The sequence below is a fragment of the Python bivittatus genome, unplaced genomic scaffold (genome assembly GCF_059951505.1).
Source record: "Python bivittatus isolate LINGU-HERP-01145 unplaced genomic scaffold, Pbiv_v1 ctg000580_np1212, whole genome shotgun sequence".
Lineage (NCBI taxonomy): Eukaryota > Metazoa > Chordata > Lepidosauria > Squamata > Pythonidae > Python > Python bivittatus.
Genome location: NW_028277087.1, coordinates 13,209,664 through 13,229,312, shown reverse-complemented (window position 1 = coordinate 13,229,312; position 19,649 = coordinate 13,209,664). Strand labels below are relative to the sequence as shown.

At 40.8% G+C, this 19,649-nt stretch overlaps 1 protein-coding gene across 4 annotated transcripts in view; it reads right to left on the bottom strand.

The window, feature by feature from the left end:
* The window catches only part of TOGARAM1 (TOG array regulator of axonemal microtubules 1), a 42,801-nt gene that overhangs the window by 21,050 nt on the left and 2,102 nt on the right, over nt 1-19,649 (bottom strand). For 2 of the 4 annotated variants that reach the window (XM_025170462.2, XM_088149611.1), the window contains exons 2-7: nt 15,661-15,712; nt 13,165-13,299; nt 11,579-11,875; nt 10,071-10,336; nt 9,455-9,687; nt 8,267-8,367 (exon numbers count right to left, since the gene is read on the bottom strand). In XM_025170462.2, coding sequence (XP_025026230.2) covers nt 8,267-8,367; nt 9,455-9,687; nt 10,071-10,336; nt 11,579-11,875; nt 13,165-13,299; nt 15,661-15,712 — 1,084 coding nt within the window. Of the gene's footprint in view, nt 1-8,266; nt 8,368-9,454; nt 9,688-10,070; nt 10,337-11,566; nt 11,876-13,164; nt 13,300-15,660; nt 15,713-19,649 lie in introns of all 4 variants that reach the window. The other 2 variants (XM_088149610.1, XM_088149609.1) reach the window with 1 other exon arrangement.

Genomic DNA, 19,649 nt, shown 5'->3' with positions numbered 1-19,649 from the left:
GGCAAACGTGTTGATGGCATGGATCTTGTTCTTCCCATTGAGCTGGCTCTTCAGGACCTGTCTTATCCTTTGGTGGTACTTGGATGCTGCTGTCTTCCTTGCCTCATCATGGTTCCTATGTGACTGGGATACCAAGGTACTTGTAGGTGGTCTCTATGTCTGCTATGTGGCCCATTGGTAGTTCCACCCCATTAGTCTTAACTACCTTCCCTCTCTTTACTACCATCCAGCCACACTTCTCCAGTCCAAATGACACCCCAATGTCCTCACTGTAGATCTGTGTCAAGTGGATCAATCAGTCAATGTCTCATTCACTCTTAGCATACAGCTTGACATCATCCAAGTAGAGGTAGCGGCTGATGGTAGTTCTACTCTTGAACTTGTATTTCTATCTGTATCCGGTCCTTGTGATTATCTGGCTGAGGGGGTTCAAGCCTATACAGAACAGCAACAGGGACAGTGCATCACCTTCATATATGCCGCACTTGATGGCCACTTGTGGAAGGTGTCTTGAGTTCACTTCCAGTGTTGTCTTCCACAGTCCCACTGAGTTTTTGAAGATGATCTTTAGTGTCCTGTTGACTTTGTATAGCACCAGACAGTCACAAATCCATGTGTGTGGCATTGAGTTGTGGGCTTTTCTGTAGTCAATCCAAGCTGTGCTCAGATTGGTCTGTCTAGACCTTGAGTCTTGGAAGACTGCTCTATATATGAGCAACTCGTGTTTTCAGCCTCTGGTGTTGTTCCCAATGACCTTCTGAGCTGTGTTCATGGACTGGCCCATATGGTCCTGTAACTTGGTGGCTATGATGCCTGATAGGATTTTCCATGTTGTGGGAAGGCAGGTTATTGGCTGGTAGTTGGACAGTGTTGTTCCCTTCTGGGAGCCTTTCACGATCAGCACTGTCCTTCCTTGCGTTAGCCAATCTAGATGGGAGCCTGCTGCTAGCAGTTGGTTCACCTGTGCTACTAGGCACTCATGCACTGCTGTTAGTTTCTTTAGCCAATAGGTATGGATCATGTCCAAGCCAGGTGCTGTCCAGCTCTTCATGTTCTTGACCTGCTGTTCGATATCTGCTACTGTGACAGTGACTGGTTCCTGTTCTGGGAGATTGCTGTGGTGTGCTCTCAGGTCCTGCAGCCACTTTATACTGGTGTTATGTGCCTTCTCTTTCTCCCATATGTTCTTCCAGTATTGTTCAGCTTCTTTTGTTGGTGGCTCTGTTATTGTGTTGTTGCACTGCAGTTGGGAGTACACCTTGGATGGTTCTTTGGAGAACAGGGCATTTATATTCTCGGCCTCTGCTTCTCTAATGTATCTCCTTAGCCTGGTAGCCAGTGCTGTGAGCCTTTACTTAGCAGTCTCTAGGGCTTCAGGAGTCAGGTCCATATATTTTTTCAGTAGCTGAGTCTTATCCTTAATCTCCACATTTTTCTGTAGATCCACCAGCTGACTAACTTCTCTCGAGTTGCTTTGATCATAGCATCCAACCTCATTTTCCGGGGGGGGAGGGGGTAATGTATTGCTGTTGTTATTGATCATGTAGCCGAGCATCTCTAGGAATGGGTGTAGCATATATCAGTTCATTAGTTTGAGTTATGGTGGTAGTAGGAATTGTTATGAGGGCTCTATTGGCATCCTGTAGCATACTATCTGATGGTACGTCACCACTGATCCTTGGTAATCAGTCTCAAGGGTTGACTGAAACTAGTTTATCCATGAACATGTGCCTCATATCACTGCTGTGCTCTGTAATGGAGGGGGTGGCAGTGACATCCATGTAATGGAGGGGGTGGCAGTAACGTCTTCTGTCCATCTATAATTCCTTCATACGTTTCATATATCCCCTCACATTAGGTCTCCTATTGTAGTAGCATTCCATCACCTCCAGTTTCTCTTGTCTCATCCATGTATGGTTTGTTCCAGTAGCCCACTTATTATCCAATTGTCCTGGTTCCCCAATATCTGGCCCAGACCTTGTTAATCCAGGTGACATCCGAGCTGGCATGACTCTCTTAATTCGTGTCACTCTCATATCCAAGGTAGACAGGTGAAGGGTTATAGGGTCTTTGCCCAAGGACCCTTACTGGTAAGGTAGGTACCAGCTGGGATTTGAACCCTAGTCTCCCATGTCAAAGGGCGGCACTCTAACCACTACACTATCCAGCCGTTGCAAAAAGCCTACAAACACACACACACGCACACACACACACAAATATAAACCTGCTTTGTATTATAGAGATGAAGGGCTATAGCACAGGCCTGCACAACTTCTCTAGCGGAAAGGGCCACAATGATAAATTAGAAATCCTTCTGGGCCGCAGAGAAATACCAGGAGTGCCAATCAGCTGTTCTGCATATAGCAGAGTGCAGAAGCACTGGAGCTGTCAGTGATGGCGATGCTTGGGAGGTGCTCAGCAGCATGTCTTTTGGACGGTGGCAGCTGTCAATTTATAGGTAGTCCTCCTAATTGGGACTGGAATTTCCATCGCTAAATGAGCAGTTGTTAAGGAAAACATCACATGACTGCGCCGCTTAGCAATGGCAGTTCCAGCAGTCTCGGCTGCAGTCATTAGGAGAGGACCACACACTTCCGCTGCCCTGCGCAAACTGCCTCCACTTCAACTCCCTTTACCTCCCTATCTCCTCCATCTCTGCCCTTTTGGCTACCCTGCACAACATGGCCTAGATGAAGAAGCCACTATATTTTGCCACTGCCCTCCACTGCCTTCCATCACCTTCTTGTCTTGCCTCGCCTCCGCTGGGCTCACCAATGCTGGCCAGCCTCAAGCCCCATGGCTCGCCTCTGCCTCCCCAGCTACCAGGCTCCTCGCAGGCCTGTCCAATTTCAGCAGTCTCAGCCTGATGGCAGCCACGGCTCATGCATACATGCTCACTGACGAGTCCGGCAAAGGGGAGGCAAGGCAAAGACACTGAAGGTCAGCTGGGGGCAGTGGTGGCAGCAGCATACAGCAGACTCTTCACCTCGGCCACGCTGTGCACAGCAGCCAAAAGGGAAGAGATGGGGGGAAATAGGCAGGTGGGGGGAGTTGAAGCAAAGGCAGTTTGCGCAGGTCACGTATGCTGCAACATTCATCAAGCATCCAAATTTTGATTGTGTGACTGCAGGGACACTGCGACAGGTGCAATTTCAAGGACCAACCGTTAAGTCCAGTTTTTCAGCACCGTCGTAACTTTGAATGGTCACTGAATGAGTGGTTGCAACCCAAGGACTACCTATCCTACTTTTTAAAAAAATGTTGGCAGACTGCACAAGGCTGCCTGGTGGGCCACGTGTTGTGCACGCCTGTTATAGCATATTGTAAACTGACAAGGAACTACTTCTCCAAGGAAGATGCCACTGGTGACAGACGCCATCTTACTGTAGTATTTTTGATGAAAGTTTTCCATATTTAAATTATTTCATAGTACTGATTGGTGACATAAGGGAAACATCATTTCTAGCAATATTAGAACTGTCTTGTGTTTACTGCTGAGCTGTTAAATAAATTTATTAGCACGGGGGGTGGGGGGAACCAATGAACAGCTAGCAACTCCTTGTTTAAGTTCCTAACCTGTGACCAGCCTTATTCCATCTGGTGTAGTCCTCATGGGCTTTTAGCACTCTTTCAGTTCCATTAATGTCTTTGAGCTCCATGTATCCAAGCTATGAAACAAGGGCATTGTACTACATTTCTCCATGAGTTGAAACCTGGTACACTTATTAGTCACCTAATTTCTATTCCATACTTCCTTCCCCTAGTTCTCTATGTCTCTCTCCATGTATTATTTTCGTGAACTAATCAGGGTGTAAGAGATGTACTGTTATATTTACTCCATTCCACATTTGGTTTCTCAACTGTATTTTACAATGCAGAGGTCTGGGATTCCTCATAGTAACTAAAATCCCAATGGTTCCTCATCATAACCTGTCATGACTTTTGTTCACTTAGGAACACATACTATTATTATTAAAAGTACTATTACAAAGTACTTTTGCTTGTTGTTGTTGTTCAGTCGTTGAGTCGTGTCCAACTCTTCATGACCCCATGAACCATATCGCGCCAGGCCTTCCTGTCCTTCACTGCCTCCCTGAGTTGGCTCAGTTTCATGCTCATTGCTTCAGTGATGCTATCTAACCATCTCATCCTCTGCCGTCCCTTCTCCTTTTGCCTTCAATCTTTCCCAGCTACAATGCTTAATCATAGGATGATAGAAACATATCACAAGAGGTAATCTTGTCCAGCTCCCTGCTTGGTTAAAACTCTGCTAAAGCATTTCAGACAGTAACCTGCTCCTGCTTGGAGAGATCCAGTAAAGAGGAACATGCCACTTCATGAGGCGACCTATTCCATTGGTTGGCAGCTCCTATTGTCAGAAAATTCCTCCAAGTATCTAACCTGGTATCTATTCCCTGTAGTTACATCCATTGGTTCTATTTTACTCTCTAAGGCAACAGAGAATAAGTCTACTCCTGCCTTCATATGCCAATGCTTTAAATATCTAAAGATTGCTATCATACCTCCCTTCATTCTTCTCTTCTAAACAATTTTCAACTTATGACTAAAAGCCCTGGGAGGTAGTGTCACTAGTGCATATCATGGATTTTCTGACAAAGTGAAACCTTTTCTTCTGAAAGTACTTGCTGTAATTTTCTTTTTCTTTCTATCCTCTTGCATGATCAGTGTCACACTTCTGAAATCTGCTTTTCTCTTTGGAAATATGCCTTCAACTATTTTCTAAGGACCTTCTCTATTCATATGTTCTAATATCTTTCATTCAACTAATACTACCAGGGATAATCCTAATTTTGTGCTACAGAAAATGCGTAGCTTTTTTAGTAAAAAAAAAAACCCAACTGGTCAAATACATTTTAAATTCTTATTTTGGTAGCAGTTTTGACAATTTTCTCTCAGTGATCTAGCACAGTTAATATTCTGCTTTCCGTATACTGTATTTCCAGCCAAGATCTCGATATCAATGTACCAATCAAGTACATGGTACAGATACAAATCTATGGGATTGTGCATATAAATATTTTACATGTATGGGTGTGTGTAATGTATGTGTACAGTATATGCGTGTGTGTGTGTGTGTGTGTGTAGACAAGAACCAGAAGACAGCTGTGGTGATAGATGTAACTGTGCCAAGTGACAGCAACATCAAGAGAAGGAGTATGAGAAGCTGGAGAAGTACCAGGGCCTGGAGGAAGAACTAGACAGGATGTGGAAAGTAAAGGCTAAAGTGGTCCCAGTGGTGGTAGCAGAACTCGGGACTGTGAGTCCTAAGCTAGGAGAGTGGCTCCAACAGATCCCTGGAACAACAACAGAGCTCTCTGTCCAGAAGAGTGCAGTCCTAAGAACACCTAAGATACTGTGCAGAACCCTCAAACTCCCAGGCCTCTGGTAGAGGACCTGAGATTGAGGAAGATACATACCACCCATAGGGGTGAGAGGGGATTTTGGTCTTTTAGGAATGATTATACTGGTGAGGCGTGGTAACACAGGTATATTACAAAGGATCAGTTGGAATTGTTGATGTTGTACCAGCCTCCCTACTACATAGCAACCTCCCTGCCTAAGCTCTTTGATTCCAACTCCGAGTTTGCAGTGGAGTTCCTCAGAGTTATGGTCTTGGGAGACTTCAATCTGTTTTCTCTAGGAGTGGGGTCTGAGGCGGCTCAGGAGTTCATGGCCACCATGATGGCCACGGGTCTATCCCAGGTCATCCAGAGCCCGACATAGGACAATGGTCACACATCAGATCTGGTGTTCTTGTTGGAGCAGTGGCTACATGATCTGAAATTGGGGGAGCTTTTGGTATCCCCTTTGTCATGGTCAGATCACACCCTGATTACCATGGGATTCTCTGGTGCCACTATCCACTGCAGGGAGGCTAGACCCATAAGATTGGTCTGCTCCTGGCGACTGATGGACCCAGATGGGTTTCAGAAGGAGCTGGAGTTGTTCCTGCTGGCCTGCTGCACGGTCCATCTGAAGTCTTGGTCACCTCTTGAAATAAGAGGGTGGTGGAGGCTTTGGATCAGATTGCACCTATGCGACCTCTCCCCTCTTGTGGATCCTGTCACTCCCCGTGGTTCATGGAAGAGCTAATGGAGTTGAAGTGAGAGAAGAGACATCTAGAGTGTTGCTGGTGTTCTATAGGGGACGAACTCGACTGGACACAGGTTAGAGTCATGATTAAGGCCTACCTTGTGGCAGTAAGGGCAGTGAAGCATTGGTACTTCTCCGCCCTTATTGCGTCTGCAGAGAGCCATCCCATGGCCCTGTTTGGGTGACACGAGTAGAGGGGGCTTGAAGAACCCCTTGCAGGGGCATGTGGAAGAATTTGTTCAGCATCTGTCACACACAGTCACTCAAATTTGCTCACAATTGGACGCTGGCCTTGTTGTAGATCCAGGGGAGATGCCTGGGGAGAAGTCTTGCCCAATTATCTGGGAATGGTTTGAATCTGTTGGGTCTGATGAAGTGGACTGGGTCCTTAGGACTGTGAACTCAGCCACCTGGTGTTTAGATCCATGCCCCTCCTGGCTTGTAAAAGCAAACTGGGTACTAGCAGTGGTGAATACTTCCTTGAATGAGGGGGTTGTTCCTCTACCTCTTAAGGAGGCTTGGTTCACCCCCTCCTCAAGAAGCCATCGCCAGACCCCACAATACTGGACAATTTTCATCTGGTATCTAACTTCCCCTTTTTGGGGAAGGTGATTGAGAAGGTGGTTGTGCAACAGCTTCAGAGAACCTTGGATGAAGTGGATTATCTGCCTCCTTTTCAATCAGGATTCAGAGCAGGGTATGGGATGGAAATGGCATTTGTCACGCTTTTGGATGGTCTCTAGCATGGGAGGGGTGGAGGTTGCGTGTCTGTCCTTGCCTTACTTGACCTTTTAGTGGCTTTTGACACCATCGACCATGGTATCCTTCTGGATCGACTGAGAGGATTGGGGGCAGGTGTCACAGTGTTGTGCTGGTTCACCTCCTTTCTCCAGGATTGATTCCAGCTGGTGGTGATTGGGGAGAAGAGCCCCCACCCTCAGTCCCTACTGTGGGGGTGCCGCAGGGGTTGGTGCTCTCTCCTCTCCTATTCAACATCTACGTGAGACCGCTGGGTGAGCTCATCTGTCACCATGGGGTGAGATACCCAATTGTACATCTCAGCTCCTGGCGAATTAAACGATGCTGTGGATGTCTTATTCTGGTTTCTGGAGGCTGTGAGGGTCTGGATGGGTAACAACAGGCTTCAATTGAACCCTGGCAAGACTGAGTGGCTTTCGGTTTTGGGGCCCTCTAGTTCTAGGACTATGCCATCTTTGGTGCTGGATGGGGTTGCACTGCCCCAAACAGACCCCATACACAATCTGGGGGTCGTCCTGGACTCACGACTCCTGCTTAATGAGCAGGTGGCAGTCGTGGCTAGAAGGTCCTTTGCACAACTTCATATTGTGTGGCAGTTGCGCCTGTTCCTAGATTGAGGGGCCCTACTCATGGTCACTCATGCCCTAGTTACCTCCCGGTTAGACTATTGTAATGCGCTGTACATGGGGCTGCCCTTGAAGAGTATCCAGAAACTTCAGCTGATGCAAAAAGCAGTGGTGCAGGCAGTTATGTGCATTTCTAGTAGAACACCTGTTACGCCTCTGCTCTGCAAGCTGCATTGGTTACCAGTCTGTTTCAGGGTCCAATTGAAGGAGCTGGTTTTGACTTTTAAAGCCCTACATGTCATGGGACCAGGTTATTTGAGGGACTGCCTCTCCCCAATTACATCTGCCGGTCCTATCAGATCCAGCAAAGAGGGCATGCTACGGGTTCCGTCATCTAGGAAGCTACATTTGGCGGGCCCCTGGTTGTGGGCCTTTTCTGCTGTGGTGCCTGCATTGAGGAATATCTTCCCCCCCTTAGATGAGGCTGGCCCCACCACTTTTGACTTTCTGAAGGTCCCTCAAGATCTGATTGTGCCTTCAGGCCTGGAGACCCCAGGGAACTGGTGAACTAGCAAGGTTGCTCTGTTATTATTAACATTCTTTCTTTCTTTTTTTAGCTTTGTTCTTTTTATAGTTTTTAATGCTTTTTTAATATTAATAATTCTTGGTATGTATTAACTACTGTTTTTTGTCTTTGTTGTATGCCACCCAGAGTCACTTGTTTTGTGAGATGGGCAGCTACATAAATTTGACAAACAAACAAACAAACAAGAAAAATGTCTTCATTTTACTAAATCTAATATTTTCTCCTATTCCCAATACCATACCTGTACTGGGACTCTGCTCCACAATGATACAGCCTCGATTCCGTGCAGGTGAGAGCTTTGTGGCGCGGGAATTACCTCCAGGTAGAGAAAATATGTCTGATCTATTAAAACAGAAAGATATTTAAGATTAATATATACCAACTTTGCACAGGGACTCCAATACTGACTATCAAATTATTCTGAACAAGCTATCTGTGGACTGAGCACATAAGAAAAAATGAATTACTTTCTCGGGAACGCTGAATGTAGCTGGTATCAGGATGGCAAGTTCAAGGAAGTGCTTTCAATTAGAAATTCAAACAAAGTGAAAGAAGTGATGCTTTAGCAAGATTCAAGAGGGCCAAGCCAGTGAAATTTACACTTAGTATTTACTCAGAAAGCTACAATAGCTAGCACTAATATAACATATTCCCAGGAATGTTCCCCTCCCTGTTGTTTAAATGGGGGGATGGGTGGAGGAAAGAGAGTTGCCCACGTAAATCTAATTTGCATATTAAAATACCTAAATGTGTGCTACAGTATTCTTATCTTCAAAGTTATAAATTCAGGAACCATAGGTGAGTGTCAGATTACCTGCTTTACATATGCATATACAGCTGGAAGTGTCCCCTAACTAACTTCCTTAGATATGAGGTTTATGAGGCAAATAACTGTTTCACCAACAACTGATGACACTGACAAACAGAGCTTTAGCTTTCTCAGTAACAGGCAGTAAAATGTTTTTTGGTTTTCACAACATTCTAAATCTCCCAAAATACCACTGTTTAAGATCTAGATAAGGGACACACAATTTTTCCAGGCCAGTGCATATACTCTAAAATTAGCAGGTAAAGCCAGGAGAAAACACTACTTTCTTTTAATGTGAATTATCTTTAATTAAAATTAAATTCTGCTAATTACTCTCCAGTCAATAACTTAATTAGAAGCTGCTATAATTTGTTAACAAGAACTAAAAATCTCTGAGGGCTGTGCCCAAGTTGGCCCAGGGGTGGCCATGAAGTCGCAAAGCTGTGCTCCTCTGATCTAAATAACACAAGAACACTTCTATATCATCAGTTCTCTCCAAATAATTGATTATTTGGTTAAACAGCAAACTAAGGTAGCTTAGTGGAAACAATGATGAAGCACAGTCTTTCCCGCAAACTTAAACAACATAAATATCATTCTTAAGTTCCAAATAAAACTCACATTGTTCTTAATCCTTGAGGGGCTGTAGAGAGTGGGGATGTTACAGACTCCAGACTATAAACTCCACTTTCACTGTAAGAGCTAGTACTTGGAGATGACAAGCAGGAAGGTGACTCTGAAGTTAGATCAAGCTTCAATACGGAGTCAGGGCTTTCAAGATCAGAAATGCTGCCATTCAACTTTGCTCTCTTCTTAGCTGCACTATTACGAAGAGACCGAAGAGAACTATGCATCTAAAGAGAAGGAACAACATACAATCCATGCTATAAAGAAAAGTAAGTACGAATTCAGACACTGTTACTTCTCTATTATTGGACATTTGATTCAAAGGTTCATTTCCTGTTCATGTACTTCTTGCTGAACGGTAATACCTATTTTCTAATAAATACTTAGTACCCTTCATTTCAGCATTCACTTGAGTTAACAAATAGTACTATAGCAGAAGGTAAGCAAGAATTCCAAGATCATCAATAATATGACTTTTTAAAAGCGCCTGTAAATGATAAAAATAAGTATAAATCACAAAGGGCAAAACACCATGTAATTACACCACATAAGACGACCATGGAAATAAAAAGAACATGCAAATTTACTATTAATCAAACTGAATTCCTACCTCTTCCTCATCGAGCTCTTTTTCACTGATGTTTAACTCTGAAAAATCAATGGCCAATTTCTTATCCCTTTCATTTAGCCAGATGTCTTCTGGCTCCCCATTCTTCTGTCCCACTGAACTGATTTCTACTTTATCAGGCAAGGGGCTCACCCCTCTGGGGATTGGAGGCACTGGCTTTGTTCCACTCAGGCCTCTCCTTGAAGCTGGGGACCTCACAAAGGCAGGTTTCAGCTGAATAGGAGAAGGAGTATCTTGAGGCTTCACCTCTGTATGAAGAGACCAGATAGGACATGTTAGCAATGTGCTGCTGAGGTTTTAAAGGAGCACTTACTGATTTATGTAGAATGGAATCCCTAGTATCTACTATTGCATTATCTACATTGGCTTCTAAAGTTTTCAGTTTATTTATTTTTACCTATTATCCCTAGATATCGTTAAAGAGCCCTTTTAAGCATGTCCTCCCTGAGACAAATGCTTACCAGCTTTTAAGCTCTCTTCCCTTGAAATGTGTTATATCCTGATTGGGGACTCCTCTTAAAAGCAGTTCAAGACTTCTGAGCATGTGCTTAGTGGCTCCTGATAAAAACATCCTGAATTATTTTAAACTAGGGATACATCCATTAGTATGAGGAGCATGTGCTCATGGAAGAAGAGTCTACAACTCTAGATGGTCATGGCAACTATTTAGACTTCAATAGCCCCCATCTTACATCCAATCCAGTTTCTCTCTTCTGAGGCCTAATAAGCAACTCACCTCCATTGCTAGATGAGCTGAGATAGGATGAAGTGTGAACAGTATCACATTTCACAAGCTAAGCCAGAGAAAACCATGCCTTTTTGTTAATGAATTGGCATTCCTACATAATTTCTCTGAGGAAAAATGAGGTAAATATTCTGAAGTTCTTGATATGCTTGAAATAAATTTTATATATTTAATTTATTTTATAGGCCAGCCATCTCCCCAATGACTCTGGGTGGCTTACAACTAAAAAAAAACTTATTAAAAGAAAATGCAATAGACTAAAAGAGCAACATGCAAAAACAAAAAGAAAACAAAAATAAACTAAAGCAAAGTAAAGCAAATTATTCTATGAATTTAATGATCATTGATTGCTTCAGATATGTTTTATTCTGTAAGAGGACATTAAATTCAGGGATATCTATTTAAAATATTCTTATTAAATTGGTTGCAAGCTCAGAAAAATATCAAAATTATCAGAAATTATCAGAAATATCAGAATTAAATTAGTCTAGTACCGGTCTTTTTTGTTTTGTTACAAAGAAAAATAAGATAAAACTGATATTAAGTAGAAACTTAATTAAACAAATATTGACAGAAGACAATGTAAATTACTGGCTTTGGAGAAATGTTGTTAAAGCTTAAGAGGTACTGCTAATGTCTCTACCTCTGGTATCTGCTTTCCTTTGTCCTTTATTGGCAACTTGTTTCCAGATTTTGTGCACATTATTGGAAGCTGCAAAGAACAGATTCTTACCAAGGATGTTACCTGCTTCCTCTCCTGATATTGGGCTGGAAAACTTCTTCTGATGTGTAGGTTTTGGAAGCCCTTCGAAGCTCTTAAGTGGCCAGGAATTAGAGAAATTAACAGCATGATCTTGTGATTTCTTAAGTGAATCTGTTGGTGGAGAGGTATGCTTTGGACTCTGCCTGGGTGATGAAAATGGGTAGGATGGAAGAATGAATGCTCCTTGGCTAGTATGACAGCCCAGGAGAGGAGAGGTATGCTCAGGTGGGCTACAAAAGGTCCGCTGCGGCTTGTTGGTAAAATTGAGGCTAGTACACACTGTTTGGAAAAGAGACAAAATAGACAATCTACATGAAAGAATCCTGAAAAAAATTAGCATTGGCCAATCATTTTTGATCATTAATCTTTAAGGATAACAGCATGGAAGATTTTTGTATGAACTCCTAATTATGTCAGCAGAAGTGCTTTTTAGTACTTGCTATTCTATGTATTAAACCAGGCTATGCCATCTTTCCTTTCCTGGAGCATTTTAGGTTCAGTTAGCTCTTCAGATGTTGCAGCACTACAATTCTCATAATTACTCCTATTGGCTAAGACTAATGGCAACACAAACGTAACATGTGAAATACTGTAAAGTGCATTTCCCTGATCTATGTAAAGGAAAGATACAGTAAGACTATTAAAAAGATAAGTATGTTTTCCCAATACAGGTTATGAGCAAACGTAACAAACAGTAATTAAACATTAAATTAAAACATTTTAATTTAGAAATCTGAAGATTGAGAGAGGAGCAGAGCAGAACCAATCTAACATCAACAAGATATTCTAAAAACAGAACTGTTGCTTTAACTAGTGGTTATGCTTATGCTTGACACAGGTAAGGTCAATCTGTGCCATTCTGATTAAGGAGACTGCAGTGCTGGGAAAGAGTTCTGCTTTAGAGAACTGTTATCAGTACCCAGCTAATTAGGCTAAATATCCAAATCAGTACACCTTAGTATTATAATTATTTGGATGGCTAATTTGATCCCTCCGTACTCAAAATATTGATGGAACACCTTATTATCCACAAATCTGTTTCAGTATAATAGGGCCCTTATGGAACAGATTGAAACAGAAAAGCAATGGGAAAAAGTCCACTATAGGTAGTCCTCAACTTACAATCACACTAGAAACTGAAAAATGTGTCGTTAAGCAGTGCAGTCATTAGGCAAGGCATCACGTGACCACACCTGATTTTATGACATTTTTTGTGGTAGTCATTAAGCAAGTCATGTGGTTGTTAAGTGAATCACGCAGTAGTTAAGTGCATCACGTAGTTCCCCATTGATTTTGCTTGTTGGGAGCTGGCTGGGAAGGTCGCAAATGGCAATCACATGAACCCGGAACACTGAAACCATCATAAACACACGCTAGTTTCCAAGCAGCCAAATTTTGATCATGTGACCATGGGGATGCTGCAATGGTCGTAAGTGTAAGGACTGGTTGTAATCACTTTTTTCAGCACTGCTGTAACTTCAGTCACTAAACGAATAGTCATTAATTGAGGACTACCTGTACACTACTGAATGCTGTGTACTATCCAGGGTGGTCATGCTGTTTAATACCTTTATTTTGCCATGGACTGCTAAGTCCTAGAAACTGTAGGTCAGAATCCACACTACCACTCTTGCCACGACTATGAGAGAAACCAAGCAGACTGCATTTTCCTGAAATATGTGGCTGATGAGATGCCATCACACCTTTCAAGCAAAAAAGAAAGGATAGTCAAATATGTTTCCCTGTCCTGTTGACAGTGACAAGTTTATATTCAAATTTTAAAATATTGAGCAAACAGTATTTATCCTGTACTTTTAGTCACTTATTTTTACTGTAAGGAGAACATGAAGGAAACATGTAAAAATCCACCCTTTTAACCTTTTCTAGCAAGATTTTTTCTAACGTAGATAAGACAGAATAATATATCCAGTGGGGTACAAAAAAAAATAGAGCCCTTTTTTCCCCATAGCATATCAAAAGCAGGATGTTATATTTGCTTAAGTATCTGTTTTAATCAGATATATAAAGTTTCCAGGGTAGGGGGAAAAAAGCAGCCCTCAATACTTTTTTATAATTATAATTAACAATAATATTTATTACATTTGTAATAGCTGCCCATTCTATTAGACTCTGGGTGGTTTACAAAATCCAGAAACAATAAATGCACATAACCACATAGAAACATGCAGCACGGACTAAACCAATCACAAAGATGAACCATATACTGTAGATATATATAGGGGCCCATAAATGCATCAATAAGTACATTAACTCCAGGCCTAGGAACAAAACCAGGTTTTAAGGGCTTTCCAGAACTTTAATACACAGTATTGTAAAAAGTCCAGTACTTTCAACCAGAGCCATACTTTAACTGAGCCCATCCTGCCAAACAAAAACCATGGAATCTTTCTAAACCACTAAGGCACTACTCATGAAGGGGGCAACAGCAAGTTTGTTCTTGCTAGTGCAGTCTTTTCACTATTATTGTATACCATTATAAAGATCACACTATAAGTTTTTTTTTAAGATACTTTGTAAAACATACTAGTTTCAAATTTCCTCCCCAGTACTACTTGCCAACTTTAAATGCCAGCTTCCTATCATAGTTAGAAAATGTGGAGTAAACTGCAGGAAATATTCTTCATTAGATTGGTCTTATAAAACTGTCCACTGACAGTAAAGCTCTTGCAGTACTGTATTTCTTCTAGACACCTCTATTTGCTCCCCAAGGGTGGTAACTGGAATTCAGTGGCTGCTGGGAGTTGAAAGTAGCAGAAGGAAAATATGAGAATACACGTGGGTTATGCGACATATAAATGCAAATATTAATAATTGTATCATTAATTGCATTTTCCTTCAAAAACCAATGTTCCACTCCTGGACCACTTTAGTCCTGGACCATCTACAACTCCCAGGAGCCATTTAGGGGCACTATCACTCCAACCAGGATGGTGAGGCAACAGGTGTTTTACAAAAAACATACTACCGTAAGAGTTTTCTAATAAGTATAGCTCATACTTATATCAATATACTAACTACATATCCCATGTTCATTCCCATGCTTCACTGGTTCCTTTTTCTGTCTACAAATCTCAGCAGCCACTTGGCTCTAGCTGTCACTCAGAGGTGGGGAGAAACAAGAAATATAGTATTAAAATCAACTGCATTTTAATTTAGGAAAGTACAGCTTCTGGGTTTGCTTATTAAAACAAATAAACAAACCCAAAAACTCTATTTTCCTAAGCTAAAATACAGCTGATTTTAATACTGTATTTCTTTGGGATATTCCCCGAATCATCCTCTCCTGCACCTTTTCTAAGCAGAAATATAAATAAGAAATTAATGTTTTGATTAAGTTAAGTTAGAAGGCATATAAACTGCAAAGAAACTTCTCATATTTTCTAATAACTAGGCAATCAATGCAGTACAAGTTCTTGTCCTCTCAGTCTCATTCTCTCCTATTTTGACTGCCTTAGACAGAATCCTTTCCCAACATTTTAAAGATAACAGTGGGAGTACTAAAGGAAAAAAAAGAGAGAGGGCCAGTTTGGTCTAGTGGTTAAGGCACCAGGCTAGAAACCAGAAGACTGTGAGTTCTAGTCCCGCCTTAGGCATGAAAGCCAGCTGGGTGACTTTGAGCCAGTCACTCTCTCTCAGTCCAACTCACCTCACAGGGTTGTTGTTGTGGGGAAAATAGGAGGAAGAAGGAGTATTAGGTATGTATGCCGCTTTGAGTTATTTATAAAAATAATAAAGGTGGGATAAAAATCTAAAAAAAAAATCTGATTCTTTTGAGCTATGACTAAGTGAGACAGCTTCAAAAAATCTTCAACGGTACCATAATTCAGAGTATCTTAGCAGTTCTTTGTTCTGTCTTACTCACTCAGGCCAGACAACAAAAGAGAATGGAGCGGATGGCAGAACAGGCTGCTGCTCGGTCACATCAAGAACAACAGGCACCCGAATGGCAGAACCCTTCCCAGTTCTACTGTACCATTCTGTCACTATAAATGACTCTGATGCTCTTAAGAGCTCTATACATACTTAGTATTTCGCCGGCTTACCTTGAGAAGGTCTTAATTTAGGAGAGTGAAGAAAATCATTTGATGTTGAGCACTGCAATAGAAAGAAAAGGCAAACAGTACTATAATGTAATTTATATCCATTTTTTCATTTGCAAAATTAAGAGGGAAAAAGCGCACTGACTGGAATGCAGAACCTGGATGTGGAAAACCATCTGAAGTTTTTAAAAAGGATATTTTAACTAAGTTGAATTCTTAAAAGTCTGATAATTTCTGATGAGCCACTTTGGTCCTGCCATAACAAATCCACTCCACTCCACCAGTTCTTGGAACAATGCAAGTTTCAGTAGATACAGAAATGAAAGTCAGCTTAAGAAACCATCTAGTCTATTACAAATGTCAATCTTTATCAAACAAAGATGATTTTTTTTTTAACAATTACCACAAAAGACTAATTTTTGTACCTGCTGTATTGGTCCGTACTATTACTGAACTCCTATGAACAATGCTGACTTCACAAATTCCTTTAGCCACTGTGGGGCTACTTATGTTAATCTGTAACAAAACTGAGCTCATTGGAATGTACCTGAATGTAATTATTAATCTTCTTCAAATCCCTGGGAAACCTTAGCTAAAAAATTAAAGACTGTGAAAATTATACTCATTTATTCTTCTCTAACTTATCCTAACTCTAAAAACCTAAAGATTTACCTTCCATAATGAATGTAAAATGAATAACATATTGGCTTAACCGTAATGAAATTATTTTGAATGGTTTAAGACACTTGCATCTTATGACCTTTCTATTTAGAAAGGCATTGTTCAAAGGCAATATCAGTTTTATCTAATTTGGTATCTATTTTGTTATTTGAATTTGGTTTTGCTAGGTAACTTTTTTTTCTCTTTTAAACTACTTTATGTATAAATCATATTTACATAGCCACCCATCTCGCAGATTTTAATAGGTCTGAAACAGACAAGGAAAATAAAAGGGCATGATCATATGGAAAACCGTATACTTGCAACATAGTGGCATCACCTCCATTATACTACACAAAAGAAATGTCCAGGGGTGAAGTCTAACAAAGGATAGAAGTGTATATAAAATCTCTTGAAGAATAGAGATGTACAGCAAATTTAAGCAGCATCTTCAGCTGTTGATTCAAAAACTTTCAGGGCACTTTTTAAGTACAGACAATCAAACCTTGATCAGCCATAATGGCTTGAACAAATCTATCAAGATCAAGGCCTGCACTCTCCTGAAAGTCAGTTGCTAGGTTCATGCTCTACATGGGGACTATTCACAACTAGAAATTTTAAAAAATTCAGTTTGATCTACCATCTCCTCTTATCACAGCTCACTACCTAATATGGAATACAGCAGTTGAAATATCTGACAGTTTCCAATGTCCTTCTTTATGGCATGTATTCAAGACATTGTGACTATACAGTGGTACCTCGGTTCACGAACGCTTCTGTTCACGAACAATTCGTTTCATGAACAGCACCGTTCGCAAAATTTTGCTTCCGTTCATGAACTCCGCATTGGGTGACGAACAGGATCCGCGGCCATTTTCCCTGCTGTGACACGTGGTCGTGGCTTCCTGTAGGGAGGGGGACTCTCCCTCCAATCAATAACCGCCTCCCTACCTGCCTTCCTGTCCTCCACGCCAGAAGTCGCCTCAAGCAAGGTTAGCATTCTCTCTCTTTGTACTGTACTGTACTGTTTCATATTTTTGTGGTTTAAAAAAAAATACATATAGTTCAGAATGGATTAACTGTATTTACATTGAACCTTATGGGAAAATTTGATTCGGTTGGCGGCCAAAATCAGTTGGCAACCAAATTCATAGGGGTCAGAACGGATTAACCGTATTTACATTGAACCTTATGGGAAAATTTGATTCGGGTCACGACCAATTCGGGTCGCGACCAGAGTCACGGAACCAATTAAGTTCGTGAACCGAGGTACCACTGTACATTGTCAATTTTTGCTGACATCATGCTCCTATGCGGAATTTCAGAAGAAGGAAAGATATGATGGAGTTTAAACCTCAGCTAATCTCCATGATAATTTAGCTTTCCATCAACTCCAAATCTTCCTTCCTAAATACAACTGCAAGTTCTGTATGAAAACAAATTTTGAATAGTAGAGCACAGCATGGGAAGACTATGCAGATATCCAAAGCATATGCCTGAAATTCACCCATTTACATAACTCAACCATCAGGAAAACCTGAAGAGTTTCCTTTTTTTAGTATTGTTTTAATGCTGGATGTATTTGTGTTTTAGATATATTTATAGTTTTTAATGGTTTTTGTAAGTCGCCCAGAGTCCCCTATTGTGGGGGAGATGGGCCGGGGAGAAATCCAAAAAAATAAATAAATAATAAATAAATAAGAGGGGAAGAGAGTGTTCCTATTACCTTTCAGACATATGTAGTCCAGAAAGTAATCACTTTATAATGAACCTCATGGACTGCACACAGAGGCTTCCAAATTCAAGACAGGATATGTTGCAAGCCCCAATAAGCTATTGCGTTATACAATACTAAAGAGAACAGAACTGTCCATATGAAGAATGTCTTATATTTATGGTACATAGTGGGATAACAGGCTCAAATCAAAACATAAGGCAGTAAACATCCTAATTAAAAAAATCTGAAGCCCCAGTTGTAATTCTTTCAATAAATAAGAGCCATCTGACTGAAAAAAAAGCCAAAAGAGTAGAAGCCATGGGGAATCACTCTGCTTCAAAAATTTAGAATTTTCTGAGCAAAAATGTTTGTTTAAACCCATAAGTACTACAGTGTTCAAAACATGAAATGTAAAGATGGCAACCACAACAAGCCATCTTTTCTAAGCTTTCTCCGCTATCATATAAAGATATCAACTGATTAATAAAAATGAAAGATGAGACATACTATGCTCCTTAAGCAGCAAATAAATTACAAAATAGATTCTAAGAAATGTTCTTAACAGATAGTAATTTTGCCAAATTGCTTATAGAGAGGCTTCCAAGAAATCTGACAAAAATGTTTTGTAAGAGTCAGGGTTTTCCAACTAAAAGTCTTAAAATGATTAAGCTAACTATTATTTATATGGGTATGATAGCAAGTATGCAAGAATAGTCTTCTTAAAAAAATATTACCTCAATGAATTGTTCACCTATTTGAGTTTTGCATTTGAAAAGATATGTACTTTCTCTTTAAATGTCCTGCCCAGCCCCCTTAGTTTATAAAATAGGGTTCAAATCCTTCCTCGTTTGGGGGCAGCATTCTCTCCCAGCCCAATTTATCTCACAGGGTTATTGTTGTGGGGAAATTAAGCTCCAATGATTTAAGAAATTTATTACAAATCTAATGTATAATAATTTTTTGCATATTGCATTTTTATGCAGCACTCAAAGGAACAATAAAAATGCAGAATACATTTTTTTAAATTTCTAGAAAACATTTTTAGAAACATAAGGTAAAACCAATAAAGATCTCAAACATTTAAAGCATCTGGTGAAAGAAATGTGGTTTCGCTATTATTTTAAAGAAAGTGGATGCCAATGGCACTCCAGTTTCAAGAGGAATACCCTTTACAGTTCAAAGTGGCACAGGAGAAGGCCCTCCCCCACATGCCTTATTTATATGTCACATTTATATAGCTGCCCATCTCACACAAAGTGACTCTGGATTTGGACTCTGGCCCATCTCAATATTAGTAAAGTTATAGTTTAAGGGCATCATCAAATGGGCCTCTCCAGCATATCTTACTGGCAGAACAAGTTCTTAACAGTAAAGCAAAAGGCCTTAAGTTTTACACCAACACCTTAAATTGTGCCCAGCTAGCAACTGGCAAACAGTGCAGATCTTTCAACATAGGCAACAATCTTCTTAAATTCTACTTCTTTTTCCTTTAACATCCACAAAACCATTAACCTGACTACATAACTGTGCAGCATGATGATCATATTCAATAATTATATCAGAAAGTAGTGACCAAGAGGATCAAATTGGGTGACCTGAAAGTTAAGTCTTTAGG